This window comes from Agelaius tricolor, unplaced genomic scaffold (genome assembly GCF_023055355.1).
Source record: "Agelaius tricolor isolate 1412-34295 unplaced genomic scaffold, bAgeTri1.0.p SCAF_9, whole genome shotgun sequence".
In the NCBI taxonomy this organism is placed as follows: Eukaryota; Metazoa; Chordata; class Aves; order Passeriformes; family Icteridae; genus Agelaius; species Agelaius tricolor.
This window is the reverse complement of record NW_027269269.1, coordinates 22,877,864-22,894,356: the sequence shown is the minus strand read 5'-3', so window position 1 is coordinate 22,894,356 and position 16,493 is coordinate 22,877,864. Positions and strand designations below refer to the sequence as shown.

The window sequence follows — 16,493 nt, the reverse complement described above, 5'->3', positions numbered from 1 at the left end:
CCCCTTCATTTTAATTAAGGAGGACAGGACTTGTCTTGCAAATGAAGCAGTCATACAGAATACACCACCAGCCAGAAGAGTCACAGATGACCTTTAGCCCCACTTATTTCAGGCAAATACAAGTTTCACTTTTCTTGGCAGGCCATTTTCCACAGCCATATTCAGATATTTAGTATCTCCAAGGCTGGTGAGTCCATGGCTTCACTGGGGAATAGAAGGATGCCTTGGTCCTTTCATACCTCTTCAGTTAAAACTCAAAGCTTCCTTGTTATTATTAGGGCAGGGGAGAGAGGGCAATGAAATCACTAAAACCCTGGCACTGTGGTCTCATGGTGATGGAGGACCATCTAGGTATGAAAGAAGGAAATTAAATTACTTGCAACAGTATAATTTTTGCACTGAATATACTGCTGAAAGAAAGTAAACAAACTAAGCCTAGACTGCACTAGTGGATCTATTATCTAGGCTACTGGTATAAACCACTTTTAGTATATATTTTGATAACTTTCTGCTTCACAAAATATTAAGTGCAAGAAAAGTAAGAGCTCCCCTTTAGATATTACCTGTTTCCACACTACCCTCTGGTACAGAAAGGTCTTCACATTTTTCATAAAAAGTTGTTATCCTGGTACCATCAGCATGTTCTACTACTTTGTTACCATCTGGCTTTTCAACAATTATCACTTCATCTTCTCGTACAGTCATAATCTGAAAGAATGAAGGACTACTCATTTATATTGGCACTGTGATACTTGTGACAGCAGCGACAACAATATAAGGGGTCAGGAAGCACTAAAGAAGTTTGCCTAACACATTGTCATCTACTTGAGAGACAGAGGAACTACATTTTCTTCAAAATCTAAAGCTACTGCATTTCTAACAGTGTAATCACACAACCTGTAGGATGTTTTAAAAGAACAAATCCTGCAACTTATGATTGCTAGCCCTGTCTCTTAGCTTATAGACAGTGCTACAGTAACACCAAAGCAGTTAATACCATTCCATCAGCTGGGTTCGTGGCCTGATACATTAAGAGTGGCTTCAGATCCATTCTTGTGGCACCCTCTGTGCCCACTAGAATGCCTAATGGAGTTGTTGTTATCCAGGTTCCTGCCTTAGGTTGTGTAGAACTGGCCTTTTCAAACTCATCAGACTTCTGTGACGGTACTGATGTCTTGTCACTGCCTTTTCCTGCAAAAACAAAAATTTCTGTATCAGACTTGATATTCTCTAAGGCAAAAGACAAAACCAGTAAAGTTCAGTTTGTGAACATTGCTTTTGACAGAATTGCAAAATGAACTATTTGACAGGCTAGAAGAAAATGACAACTCCTGCTACTCAAAGACATGATCTTGAACTAGCCTTATCTAATGTGCTTCTTACAGAAAAAGTATATGGCATGCTAATGCCATCAGTCCTATGGTGCATCAGAAGAAAAGGATGAAGATCTCATTATGAAAGGCAATTGGAGAGATCTTATTAGGAATATTATAGAGAACTCTTGTCTCCCATATTCAGGAAAAAAAGACAAAGTGTATGCAAAAGACAAGAGTGTAGTCCAGAGAGCAGGCTGAAAGACTTAGAGCAATTATCTAGCAAAAAGCACCCTGAGACAAAAAAGAGATGAAACCTTTTACTAGAAATTTGTCAAGAATAAGCAGGGGAGAAGGTGAAAAACTGATCATAAATAAAGGACAAGGAATAAAGGACATACACTAGTCAGAGATACTGAGAATTCATATTAGAAAACAGTTTTTCAGAGTTGTTCTCATCTTTGCAGGTATCTAAAGGAATATCCTAAGAAAAAGGACTGGACTCGACTCAAAAGTCTCTTTTTGAGACACCTTTCTCTTTGGCAGCAATTTTTATTCACCTATTTCCAATAAATTTTATGTTAATACGACAGGTCAGAATTATTCTGTGTACTAAGTAATACTGACAGTGATCTTGGACTACACTCTGAGGTATGAAGTAAATATTATTTGGTTCTTTCTCAGTCAAAATACAATAAGAATGGCTATATTACCACCAAGCACATGTCCATACAACCAATTGATAATGACCAATAGTAGGTGCCTTGGAATACACGGAGTGAGAAAGAAAAATGTATCCTCTGTGAGAGAAGCATTTCTTAATACAAAGACTAAAAACTGTAAGACAAAAGTAAGGATTTAATACTACAAGGATTTCTTTTAAAAGACTTTGTGTTTACTCTGCTACTAATGAAGTTCTTACACAACCTTTTACTTATTAGAGTCCTACCATGTTAGAAGAAAAATACATTTGGAGTAGGAGAGAGATTATTTGCTATGTAGGTAACATAGCAGTGTGCAGCAGCTGAGTACAGATAAAATTGCATTTTCACATTGACAGAATTTTCAGACTAAAGAAATATGCTCTTTACTAAGTATCATCAGCCCTACTAACTTTATATCTGTCCAAAACACACGAAATATTACCTTTCTTTGTGCTAGTCTCAGATAAATGGTCTGATTCTGTTAAGGGAGTTTTCCTCCATATTTCATCCGTAGGTGGGGGTAGGACAGGACCAGAATCAGGGCTATTACTCACTGTGCCATCAGCAAACAGAATCTACAGAAATCAAGGACATACTAGAGGTTAAAATAAACTCAAACACCACTAGAAAGTCCTAAAAGAATGTGTCACAAATGTGATAGTCACTAGAATACTGTAGGCGATGAAGAGGAAAAAAGTAAAATCTCTCAGAATGAATACAAGAAATAAAGAAGCTATCTTGAAGAGAATTAATAGAACAGACTATTTCAGTTGGAAGGGACCTACAATGATCACCTGGTCCAACTGCCTGACCACTTCAGGGCTGACCAAGTTAAAGCATCTTGTCAATGGCATTGATCAAATGTCTCTTAAACACTGACTACCTTGGGGCATCAACCACCTTTCCAGCAAGCCTGTTCCAGTGTCTGACCACTCTTCTGCTTCCCGATGTCCAGCCTCCAGCCTGAACCTCCCATAGTGCTCCTTTGAGCCATTTCCATGTGTCCTGTCAGTGGATTCCAGCGAGAAGGGATCAGCACCTCCCTCTGCACTTCCCCTGTCAGGGAGCTGCAGAAAGCAAGGAGGCTGACCCTCAGCACCTGGCTCTCCAAAGCAGACAAGCCCAGTGCCCTCAGCCACTCCTCTCAGGCACCTGCCAGCCCTTCCACAAGCTTTGCTGTTCTCTGGACTCACTGCAGGACCTTCCCACCCCTCTGGAGTGGCGGTGCCCAGAGCTGCTCCCAGCACTCCGGGTGAGGCCGCAGCAGCGCTGAGCACAGCGGGTGATGGATGATCCCCCCTCTGCCCGGCTGTGCTCTGTGTTTGATGCCCCCAGGACACGGTTCCTGCCCTCTGGGCTGTGCCCTGCTGGCTCTCACTGAGCTGCTGCTGCCCCCAGCACCCCCAGGGCCCTCCCTGCAGGGCGCTCTGCAGACTCCTCTCCCAGTTTGTACATGTGCCTGGCATTACTCTGTCCCACTCTGTCGAATCCAGGAGTTGGTTTTGTTAAATTTCATCCCATTTGTCACTGCCAGAAGGAGTGCTATTTGCTGCAGTCTGTGGATCTAATTAATGGGGACTCTTCTAATTACAAAAAGGCGTTATAAAAATAAACAGTAAAGATTATTCTTTGACTAAATGGTCATAGGTTAATGACTTTTTTGGTAGCATTGATAATGCATCTGTATTGACATATTGATCTGTGCTGAAATATTATACATGTCTATGAGTGCTGTGAATTTTTTAGACATTATGATAGTCAACAAAACAAGTTTTGGTTACTCATCAAATTATATCTGGTTTCTGGGATCCATTACGCTCATGTCTTGATATGCATGTTCTCTATGTGTCTAGATAAACTCTAGAATTACTCCAACCATCCCTAAATTAATTTATAAATACAGTAAAATGTAGAAAAGAAATGGACAACATATAGAAACAACTCTTGAAATTGTTACTGTAAGGAATAATTTATTTCTTCTTTTTTGAATGCTCATCATATGCAATAAATTTCTGATGACTCATAGACATTAAGTTAATTCAAAGGACGCAGTCATAATCTGTTTAAGCAAAGACTACTGCAAAATCATTTTAGGCACATAAGATCTACATTTTTTCTCTCAGGAAATAGTATATTGTGGATATATAGACATACAGCAGCTATTTCTGAAATGGATATATTTCTCAGGAATCCCGGCAAAATGTTTTAACATCCAGTGTGATGAATAAATGTAAAGAACTTACACTAGGCATTGTGGTCTACTTAGACAGGAAAAAGAAATTCAGGAAATAAGGAATTATTTGACAGATTCTGAGTCAAATTAGATGACTCCTCTTTCATCTGTTTGCTAACTACATGTAGAGTCAGAGTTAAAAAAAAAAGTTGCTTGTGGATTGATTATAATATTTGCAAAGATAGCTTATAGCACCTAAACTGTAACAAAATTCTACACAACAAAAATATGTGTAAACAAAGCAGGTACTTAGGAATATACAGACTTTCCCCCTGAAAATTTAGGGGAAATGTGTCTACAGGAACTCATGTCTTTTCTGGATCCCATATGAGTGTTTGAACTGAAAAAAATATATGAATGCTTTCATATTGCCAAAAATACTCAAAGCTGAACTAATCCACACTTCAGAAGCTTAAGTTTAGGAATGCAGTTCTCTGAACCAGATTCAGCTATTACCTAATCACAAAGTTGCCTAAAACCTTTTAGTGCCTGTAATTTTCATACTTAAATCTCCCTAAGTTCTGACTCTGAACAAAGCCAAGAGTACTTTAGTTTTGACATGGTTGCATAATTCAGTATTACTTAACTCCATCATCTACAAACTGGACACTTCTCAATCTCGGTAGACAAAAACAAGTTTAAGGGTAATCACCTTCCCTTTCATTGAACTGTATTAAAGTGCAGTGCTTGCAATGAATTCTACCAAACATACCTGGGTAGATCCAGCCATCAGGTGCTTTATGACAGTTCCTTGACTAGTGATGACTCTTGACACCTCTTGCTCTTTTTGCCTTGCTGGAGGTGAATAAAGATGAGAGTCCTTTACCTTTTGGGGATAACTCTGTCTAACCATAATTTCCAGAGGAGGCCACTTAGCCTGTTCACTTTTGGTGTCTTCCTGCTTTATTTCACCTTCTGTAACCTGATGTTCGTCCTCTCCACTTGGCATAACCTCTTCCTTCTCTCCACCTGGCATAACCTTTTCCTTCTCTTCTTCATCTGCTTTGGCTTTACTTTCCTCTAGTGTCTCTTTCTTTGCTTCAGTGGCAGTGGCTTCACCTTTCAAATCTGAAAGCAAACTTTGAATTAGTACTGCATAGCACACATTCAAACAGTGCTACACACCCAGCACCACGATGTCGACAGAAGATGTGCAACTTAGGTGAGACTAACCCTCCTTGGCTGAATTTGTAATCCACAGAGTAAAAGACAGACCCTGATTTCAGAGCAAAGTTCAAAACAGTCACCTACTCAGACACTCTGCATCCTCTTGTGAAGGTGGCTGTCTTTCCAAATGAAAACAAGGGGAATGTAAAGATGGATTTCTTATGGATGCTAAACTTTTGGAAGACTAACATGTGAGAGGAATTCCCTAACTGCCCATAAAGGTGAAAAAAACCCCTGGGTTTCACCAAGTTTGAATTTGTAGAGAAACCCAAGTAATATATTCTGTCTGCTTGAGCAAGTAAATTTCTTAGATTAAATGATGGCAGTGTTTTGAGTATGCTAAGGGGTATAATTATGATAATTTTATTGAGAGACTCCAATGAAGTGTCTGTAATTGCTCTGTTCACCTCAACTACTCAGCATTTCAAGTTATGCTTCTTGCCAAATTATGTATCTTTGAGAACACTCTCCATGTTCATTACTTCATACCAGATTAATCAGAGCACATTTACTGAGCTGTACAGATTTGTTGTACATAGGTATTAAATGACATCTGTACATGGCTGTTCTTAGAATTAACTAGACGACAACAAAATTCACATTTCTCTGATTCAAAACCTAACAGCATGACTAAAAAACCCCAAGATTTACTACAGTTTAGAACATGCAAAGATGAATCTAGCAGTGATTTTCAAAAACACTGCAGAAAATAATTATTGCAGAATATTTGTCAGGCACAGAAGCTTTAAAGTATCCATATACCCTATCAGTCTTCTAAAGGAAATCCAATGATAAGGGCAGAAAGGCTTATTCTGGGTGTTTTCTCTGTATGTACTGGATGGCATAAACCAAAGGACTTCTGTGAAATAATTCCTGTTTGAAACTGATTGCATCTTTTAGAAAAGCAACAAAAACCCCCCTGATTGTAAAACAACCAGCAGCAGGGACTCCATCATAGCCTTGGTTAGTTTTGTCAATCATTCTTACCATTTATGAATGTAACATTTTTACCAAATGAGTATAACTTAAACCTAGTACAAAGTCCTAGTTTTCAGTTTCAAGCCCCTGAAAATTGTAATAACTTTGTATACTGTGTTTACCAGCTATCACCAAAATTCTGTTTTCTTCTACTTCCAGGCTGGCACTAGTCACTCCTTTGACCTTTTCTTTTGTGCTTTAATGGAGTTCTCTGGTGAAATGAGCTCATTATAAGATACATCTTCTGATGCTTTAATCATTCTAGCCATTCTTCCCTGAATCTTTCAAATTATTAACATTTTGTCTTGGGGACTTAAGTACATATGCTTTCAAAGGAAGTGCAGACATGGGTAATGTAACCATCTTCCTGCTATCACTCAAGATTCCTCTATATATATGTATTTACTTATTGAATTTGCTTGTTTTTCTTTAGTATTCCAATCTATGTACATATTCAAATAATTATCCAACATGACTCCCAAGGGCTTTTTAGGGTTGCTACTTCCTTCCCCTCAATCTTTTATGTTCAACAACTTGTGATTCTAGATTTCATATTTGTTTGAATAAAATCATATTATTCACGTTGCAAATACTATGAAATAGACATGACAGACTTAGCATTCTGACATATTGAAAACATTAGAGTTACATCTAAACCCATCAATGAAGAAATAATTTTCTTCTGTAGTCTTAGCTTCTCTGAAATTCCTTACTTTGCAGTGTCTCAGAAAACTAACCTTGAAACCTTTCACCGAGGAAAGTTAATACAAGTCCGTTGGGACAGGAGACATTCAAACTCGGAAAAGCAGGAGCATCTGACACCTCTTGTGCTTGGGGAACTGGTTCTTGCATTTCCATCTACAGAATGAAAAATTAATTAGGTTCTAGTCCACATTTTAAAATAATAAAGAAAAAATGAGAGTACAGATTTAGTCTATATAGATTCCATTTTAACAGTGGTTTGTTTTTTTTTTTAGTGCTGTGGTTCATATAGTGTGGTTCATATAGTGTGGTTCATATGATGTGGTTCATATAGTGGTTCATATTTACCATTTTCAGAGTTTATGGATTCAGAAGTGGAAATATTAGTTATTTTCTTTGATTATGCTATCTTTCATTCACCTTGAAGAATCATCCCCTCAAAAACCTATGTAACAATGGACTACACTATGCCAGTAGTCATAAGACGAAAAAAGTTTTGGGTAGCAGACATAGGTAACAGAGAGAACTTGTCCTGGTATTATTCCATATTCTTGCTTTTTAGGAAGAGAAATACAGGGGGGAAATGGCAGATGTTTTGCCATCTGTTTTTCAACATAAAAGATGCTGTATATTTTACAGTTAATTTACATAATATTACTGATAATTAAGGCTACTCTCAATACTCTAAGATTGTAGTCACAGCATCATGAGGTAGAAGTCACAGAATAGGGCAGAAGTAACCCTCAGTTGTCATCTACTGCTCCCTGTCTAATGGTGAAAAAACAATAATCAAGTATAACTATACCGTTAGCAAAAAATTCTAATGTAAGGTATTCTAAAAATTTTCAGGGCTGGAGGTTTCCTCGTAAACTGTTCCAGGGCTTTACCTTGCTTAGCCTTACTGACATTTTCCCAGAGACTGACTTGAATCACTGCTGCAGAAAATCAGTTTACTTCTAAATACCTCTGATGATACAAGCTCACATAATAGATGATGGTTATTTTTAGATCTTTACAGAAGGCTATTCTGTCTCTCAACTCAAGATCAAAGAAACCCAAACTAATTATTTTAAATCTTTCCCACTGGTTAAGTTTTCAAGACCTGTCATCTTTCTTCATGCTTTCCTTAAAACTTTCAGAGTGGGCTCATGTTTTTCTTGAAGTGCAGTATCCACAACTGGACACAATACTCCGACTGAGACTCTACCTGCCCTAAAAGAACACTAACTTCACTTATTTAGCAGGCTATACTCCTCTGTATTTACATCTCAGTGGTCTTTGCCCTTCTCACAGGAAGATGGCATTGTTGACTTACGGATAGCTTCTGATCCATGACAACTCTCAGACCTTTCTCTATAGAACTGTTACTGACACAATTGTTATCCATTCTGTAGATACATACAGATTATTTATATGTAATTGTAGAACCTACCTCTTACTCCTACTGAATTGCATCCTATTTTACAGACCATATCCACGTGAATTTGTCAAGTACGATTTGGATTCTAATCCCATTCTCCAAAATACTTGCAGACTCAGACAGGTGCTGTATGCACTAATATGGATACTCTCCATGCAAAGTAATTCCAAACCAAGTAGTTAAAAACCTTTTGGTTTAGAAGTCATCCTGACAGATTTTTAATTATAGGGCTATTTTTCAGTAGGGTTCATTTGTGCCAGACAATTGCTGTATGTTATGCTGAGTGCTGTTTGGCAACTCCCTACACCACTTCCCATGATGAAATTAGGTAAGGAGCCCTTTTTGTGGATATGCACAGAATCTGTTTTGCAACAACAGCCACAGTGTCACTTCAACCACAAGGTACTAAAAACTAGTTCAGAAGAGAAATTCAGAATTCAAAAGATTTCCAAAAGATTTCCAAAGATTCATTCATACTTTCCAAAGACTTGTACTATGATAGAAGTGCTTCAGTCAAAGGCTAAAGTAACTTCCTCAAATTGCTAGTCCCTGGCTTGTTATGAGCTTAAAAGACCAAATTACAGAGCAAGGTATTGCAAAACTGTCTTCACTAAATTGCTGGTTGGTTAGACCCTTGAATATGGGTTTTGGAAAGCCCAAAGAAATTCTACTTGGTTCAACTAAAAATTTAGCAGTTCTTTTAACTGAGGTATTAATAATCATAGAATGGTTCAGGTTGGAAGGAACCTTAAAGATTGTTGAGATTCAACCCCCTTCCATGGACACGGACAGTATCCACTAGACCAGGGTGCTCAAAGCCCCATCCAACCTGGCCTTCAACACTTCCAAGGATGGGGCATCCACAGCTTCTCTGGGCATCTGTTCCAGTGCCTCAATCACCTTCACAGTAAAGAATTTCTCCCTAACATTAAATCTTAATCTTTCAGTTTAAAGCCATTTCCCCTTGTCCTGTCACTACAAGCTCTGGTAAAAAGTCCCCCTCCCGCTCTCTTGTAGCCTCACTTAGGTACTGGAAGGCATGCTCTAAGGTCTTCCTGCAGCGCTCTCTTCTCCGGGCTGGACAACCCCAATGGTTTCAGTTTGTCTTTGCAGGGAAGGTGCTCCAGCCCCCTGATCACCTGCACTGTAACAGCTGTAACTGTAAAGCCAAAATTGACAAAAGAATGTGGGCCATGGCAGACTCACTGCTTTACATCACCATAAAGACTAAGTTAATTAGCAGCTGCCAATATGTACATATGAGAACAACTGAAAGAGTAAAACACATCCTTAACAGCACCACAAATTGTTAGGAATTTGTAAAGGCACAGCTCAAAGCCCTCTGAGAAGAATATACGTTCCTTTTACAGAAATTCGTGCCTTTGAATTTTTGTTTTGTTTCTTTGGATTGGATATTGTCTCTTCTCTCACCTTTTGTTCTTCTTTCTGTACCATGTTATCAGGTGGTGAAGGGGCTAATTTGCGACGGTTTACTTTGGTAGAAGCTTTTCCTGATTTTCCTCTGTCAAACTTGTCTTTTTTTCCTGGAGCTGGTGTAATAGCAGAAACTGTTGGAATTACCGTCGGAAGATGAACAGAAGGGATGTTCAGAATTCTTGCTAAGACAAGACCTGTTTCATCATCTGAGGAAGGAAAAGCAAGATTTTCAATGTAATTAAGCTTCATAAATGTAGATGACCACATTTTATTTTTTAAAAAGATTTTGTACACTGAATTTTACCATAGAAATAATAACCTCAGTAGGGGAGTTTGTTATTTCAGATAGAGGGATTATATATATAAGAGTATTTAGAAAATCTTTTCACACACTGACAACTTATTAGCCTAAAAGACATCTTGAAACTATTGCTTCCCACAAGTTGTCCCTTGGTTGTCACGTCAAAAATAAAAAAAATATAATTTTAAAATTATTTTTTACTTCCAGAATACTTAAAAGTGGAGACATTCTGAATCTAGTATCTGTGTTCTGCTTTATCATGGACTGATCCAGCACAGACAGACTTGACAAATTTTGTACTACATATGTCTATTTTGCTATAATTCTTCAGAAAGATTCTAATGATCTAGACTTGATAAGACTCTTGCAATTCTTCAAGCCAAGCATTAGGACAGCCTTCTAGGCATGTCAACAGGAAGGAGTCATGTTATCTTTCAAAACAATTTCTTGAAAATAACACAAATTTACATTTTCTGTAATTATTTCAACAAACTGACACTTCACTTTCATAGAAATTTCACCCATGCTTTTATTTTGGTTGCCTCCCAAAATAAGAACATGGTGTCTGAGGGTAACAACGGAAAAGAGTGGATTGTCAAGACTGAGATAAAGTGCCTTTAGAAATCTTGAGAGAGGTGTAAAATTCCAGATAAACACATTCACATGTCTAGGACTTGAAGTTGTACTCTCATGATTTTGTTAAAATATAAAGAGCAAGTGCAGAGGTTCTATAGTATCCAGAATCAAAAGCCCTGCAGGTACACAAGCAGTCCCAGATTCATAAAGAGACAAGGAGATTATTTCTAACAAAAATCTAAGGTGATTGGAAATTAACCTTTGATAATGCTGGAGAAAACAAAGAATAATTCAAAACTTGAAGAAATATTAACATCTGCCCCCCAAAAGAAAAAAAAGTTGCATAAAGCTAAAAAACAACCTGAGACCTTTTGTCACCTTAGCTTCCCTAAAAGGAAGATGAAATAGATAAAGTATGAAAAACAGCAAGAAAAATGTGAATTAGAGAGTTTCCAGAAACCTATTTCAGTACTGCATGGAAAAAGTGTAATTTGCACACAATTTAACTGATCAGTGGAGAGAAACTGCAGATTTCATGGTATACCATTCTGCATTAGGGATGGATGGCATATGAGAATCATCTAAGGGATTATTTCTGGTCAGAATTATTCTGAGCACTTGGAATACAAAGACCCATGGGGGTTTGGCATAAGCAATGATCATAGAAAAACTGCAAGCAATGAAAGAATGCCAGTCAGCAGCACTCTAAAGCTCAACGTGGCAAGGATTATTCTAATGCAGAATAGGATGATTATGGTGAATGTGAAAAAATCTAAACATCACAGCTGACATGTAGGTGTTTAATCAGACATTTCTCTCTTTTATGCCAAAATCCAAGTTTTTGCAGGCCACTATTGTAAATGCTCTTTTGACCCAAGTCTAAACAGTCTATTTTTTTAGTAATTAATTTGTAACATATATTTGAACAATTAAAACTGAGTGTAGAGTTGAATGGTTTACCACAGTCCACACAAAGATGCATTCAATTAAATGTTTTCATATTTTAAGAGCTGAAAAATGCTGGAATTATTTTCTGATCAGAGAAGGGTTTCACTTTTATCCATAAGATGGTTTCGGTGGCCTTCAAACGTAATGGAAACAAAAAGCTCTTGGTAAAAGCAGACGCTGTTTTCACTGTGGTTTTCTGAAGCAATTGCTTCCAGTTGGTGAATGTGTTTATTGAAAGACTGAGAGAAATCCCTCATTATGTCTGCACAACTGTAACCTAAAGTCCAACTCCTAAAGTAAAATGAAAGTTCCATAATCACCTATATAAGTTTACAAAAATATTATTTCTTGGAAAACCAAGAAGACTCCTCAGAAAATCACATTTTCTTTGGCTCAAATTAATTGGCTGATTTTGCTGGGCTACTTAATAACAATACTTGCACTGCTCTGTTTTCACAGTAAGCAGAAAAACTTGGAGACCTCCCTCCATTTTGAAAATTGAATCATAGAATATTCTTGACAATGTAATCTCATTTTGAGCCTTGCTGAAAATTCTCTACCATGTAGTAACAGCTGCTGAGAAAGGAAGAATTGCATGCAACAAATTATTGGTTAAGGAGTCTATGAAGGGGAAGAAAAAGGAAAAAAATTCCCCCTATGGTTCTCAAATATCCTCTTCTATTTGCTTACTTTACCTGCTGCCTCCCCGGTAGGTCCATAATAGCTCAGGGACAGCTGGATTCCATTTTCCAAGGTGGCTGAAAAAGATCCAAACTTGCTCACAGCTTTCTTTTTATTTTTCAATTCTTCTAAAAAAAAAAAAAAATTAATTTTAAGGACAGCAACACATATCAGAACCACCTGACCTGTAAACCAATGGCTGGTGTGAGAAGTGGAACCTTAGTGAGGATGACTAAACTAAATAGACTAAATAGAGCAGGGAAAACCAACATTCCATTCTTAGGGTACAATATAATAGTTGGTTTTGTGCAATACACCTGTGGTTTTTTATCCAGAAATAGCATTCTAATTAGTTAGGTGTGTAAAAACAGGTTTAATAGCAACAACTAATGTAAAGTCTTATGGAATTTAAGCAGCAGAAGGACCCAGTTCTGGAGTTATGGATCCTTGTTTCTTGGCTGATAAGAATGTTAAACTGCCCATTTCTATTACATGTGCCATTTCTATTACATGTGCCATTTCTATTACATGTGCCTATGCACTAATAAAAATCACTGTCCCTCACATGTCACCCACACTGTCCCTCCTCAGGGACAGGACCTGAACTTCAATTATCCCTGAGGGTCCCTTCCCTTCCCTCAGGATATTCTATGATTCTATGTGTGTACTTTGAGGAGAAAGTAAAAGAAAGGACAAAAAAATTAGTGAAATTAGATCAAAAGACAGGTCTGGGATTTGTAAAAGTGGATCAGGAGTCAAACTCACATAAAGGGGTAGATCAAGGTGTCATGTGATGAATATGTCATGGTGAAAACCACATGAGCTAGGCAAGATACACCTCCCAGACACTGGGCCCTACCTTGCCTCTACTTCAGCTGCTGCTGCCTTAAAGAAATGTTCTATTGGTAAGGGAAAAACTTGGGATTTCCCATATGGGGAACATATGGGAAGTATGTTAAAATGGTGAGGAATAGCAGAGAAGACTACAAAAGCAGGTTAAGGCAGGCCAAGCTATCTCCCAAACTCGTCAACATGCGACACATCCTGAGACCTTTTCTGCTCCTATTTCTTGTCTGCTGTCATTGCAATGCTTATTGCTGAACACCACCTGTAGGAAGATGTTTTGGAATTTTGACTGCTTTACACATTTACCATTGTACCATCCAGCCACTGTCAAGTATCAGAGTGGATTGATTCTTGTCTTCCCTACTGCCTTTCTATAAAGTGCTCCTATTTACAAGGGAGGAAAGCCTTGCACTTGTGTCCAGTGAGTACAACTTGTCTCAGACACTCACACACTGGTGATGCCAGTATTGTCTGGCAGACCCCACAATGATACAGATCAGCTGTCAGAAGTGCAGACAAAAAAAATCTTTTCTGTAGAAGGGAGGCAAATTTTGTATTAAGACAACCTACAATTACATTGCTGGTAAGCCAAGGGGAGAAGCAAGAGCAGGATGCTTTCTAACACTTGTGAGAAACAACTGCTCACTTTGAAAATTTTAAAAGGTTTAATAAACCTTAACAAAAATACAACAAAAGGACTACATAAGGAAAAAGCTGCAGTGATGGAAACTGCCCCTCATGCATACCACATGGCTGGTTCATCTTCAAGATGGATGCTCAGTGTTTTATACCCCTGGGGGTTGCATCAGGCAGCCCTGGCCCCTCCCAAAGTCTCAGTCAGCTCTTCTTTGCCATTTATTGGTGGAGACTGCTTTCTTGTAACTTGATTGGAGGTCAGGTATTGCCATGCTGCACCCCCTAAGCAACCCCCTAAGCTTTTCCATTCCTAACTGCCCCAGGTAAGGGGCACCTGTGCACGCCTCCTTTGTACCTGTCCTAGACAGCCCCGGCTGTCTGATGGTCACAATACAGGGGTGGGGGGGAAAGGGAACTATGGGGAGAACAGAGGGCATCTAAACTATAATAACATAACTATACACCACTAAAGCTTTTCTTAATATTTACACAATAGTCGTCCCTTAATTGAGAGAGCCAATCATCTCATTATACATCTATAACACACTGATGAAGAGGAAAAGAGCTAAAATGTATAAGTTATCCTTTTCCAATACTCTTCAGTTTGGTGACAGGAATTCCATAATGGTTTTGGCAAACATATACACAAATTATTACAAACTGTCTTGCTTCTTGGAAATACACTCGCCTGTGTTCAGAAAGGATTTGGATTCAATGCTTTCTGAGTATGAACAATATATCAACCAACAGCAGAAGTTGCTGGATTGCAGAAATATCTGTTTTCAAAGCAAAGGTCTTGAGGCAATAATGCTATGCTCATCTGACCCACAAAAGGAGGTTCACATCAAAAGGGGAAATCTTCCCTTTCATTGTGACTTTGGTCACCAAGTCACAATGGTTTTAAGATCCAAATGAGTCCTCCACTAAGGAAGAAAACTATTTTCTTAAGGAATGGTGATTTCTTTGATTTAGAAGAGAGACTGGTTTGCACGTGTTGACCTGCACTTCTTGCTAAGACCTCTTTATGCAGTGCTTCAGTCAGCCAACTGGATTTTTAGTTTATTTTATGGAACACTGACTTTTCTTACTCTCTGCCAATAGTAACAATATATTTTCTGTTAGTTGGTAAGTTTTGCATCCCATTGTTAAATACATCAAACTATTAATTCTTTATATCAGTCACATCAATCCACCGACCTGATGTAACTTGCTGTTCTTCATTAATTTCTTGCTCTTCAGCTTTGAAGTTCTCCTTGGGGTCTGTGACATGAACGAAGAAATTGTGCTTGTCTTTCATTACTTTCACCTTTATCAAAGTTTCTGTAAAGCAATAGAATACTATTATTGCTTCCACCAGGCTTCAGAACTTACTTGCACCCAAATAAATGGTGCACCTGCTACTTTGAGCAAAGCACTCAAAAAAAGAAAATTAATAACTGGACTGAATCATGTAGTAGAAAACCAAGGTGACAAAATTAAGGTTATCTGAGTTTAGACTAAATATATTACAAACTTTCTGATAATTAAATCTGAGAGTCTGCAGAAGACTCTGTGGCTTAGCTATATTGCATTTGACTGGAAAAATAATTGGAACATCCTGGAAATATGATGCATCAGTTGCCATTGAAAAAAATAAATATGAACTGATTTTTCTGCATTTCTAGTTTTCTGGTACTTCATTTATCTATCAACTGTTAACATATTACAGGTAACTGTAAAGATTAATGATGATAGAGCCTAATATGGAATTTCTTTAACTGAATTTTTACTGCTGAGACATGATAAAGCATTTATGGATTAAGAAATTATTCCATTATTTAGCACTGAGTCAAAGCAAAGCATAAAGAAAAAAAGAATCACTTTTTACAAACTCTATCTTCTCTACTTGAATCTGTCCTCCATCGGATGGGAAAAGATATTGATTGGTTCCTGATACTTGAATGATATCCTCCCCTGTGTTGTAGCCATGAAACTGGAAAAGACAAGTTTCAAATTATCTGTAAATGAGAAAGGCAGTACACATGAAAGAGGTAAATGAAGGACAGACCACAAGGATCACACTGTACTGCTCAACATCTTTTGCTTAGCTATTAAACCAATATAAAAAAACCTTTAGCAAATATCTAGCATGCTATAGTCATATCCAAATAATTTCCCAGTTACTAACTGATGTAACTTGTTACATGTGAAAACCATAATGGAAACTGAAGAGTAGCAAGGAGACCGGTGAGTTAACATACAGTGTGAGAGAAAGAGAAGTTCTGATCAAGTACAATGCCATGGGATCACATAAAGGTCAGGTAAAGATTCAGCTTTCTACCCTCTAGGTTTTGGAATTTAGACACTGTAAATCTAATTAGATTGCTATGCCTTCCAGAGTGCTACAAGATGGAAAAAATTACGTGACTGTATTCAAATAAGTCCAGACTGAAATGCCATCTATTTCTAAGTTTAAAGTCTGTATTTAAGCAAATTTAGAGGGAATTACATTGATGTGTGCAAGTTTTGGATGCAAGATAGACTCTACAAATATAAGGTGGTGCAAGCTGCT

The 16,493-nt window shown here is 37.8% G+C and overlaps 1 protein-coding gene across 5 annotated transcripts in view; it reads right to left on the bottom strand.

The window, feature by feature from the left end:
- The window catches only part of SPAG17 (sperm associated antigen 17), an 89,255-nt gene that overhangs the window by 20,259 nt on the left and 52,503 nt on the right, over positions 1-16,493 (bottom strand). For 4 of the 5 annotated variants that reach the window (XR_011680134.1, XM_071433225.1, XM_071433224.1 and 1 more), the window contains exons 21-29: positions 15,803-15,914; positions 15,140-15,262; positions 12,475-12,588; positions 9,949-10,160; positions 7,133-7,253; positions 4,963-5,318; positions 2,460-2,592; positions 998-1,191; positions 564-708 (exon numbers count right to left, since the gene is read on the bottom strand). Coding sequence is in view for 4 of the 5 variants with exons in the window: in XM_071433225.1 (XP_071289326.1) it covers positions 564-708; positions 998-1,191; positions 2,460-2,592; positions 4,963-5,318; positions 7,133-7,253; positions 9,949-10,160; positions 12,475-12,588; positions 15,140-15,262; positions 15,803-15,914 (1,510 nt within the window). In the remaining variant the exon portion in view is untranslated. The remainder of the gene's footprint in view (positions 1-563; positions 709-997; positions 1,192-2,459; positions 2,593-4,962; positions 5,319-7,132; positions 7,254-9,948; positions 10,161-12,474; positions 12,589-15,139; positions 15,263-15,802; positions 15,915-16,493) is intronic. The other variant, XM_071433223.1, reaches the window with a different exon arrangement.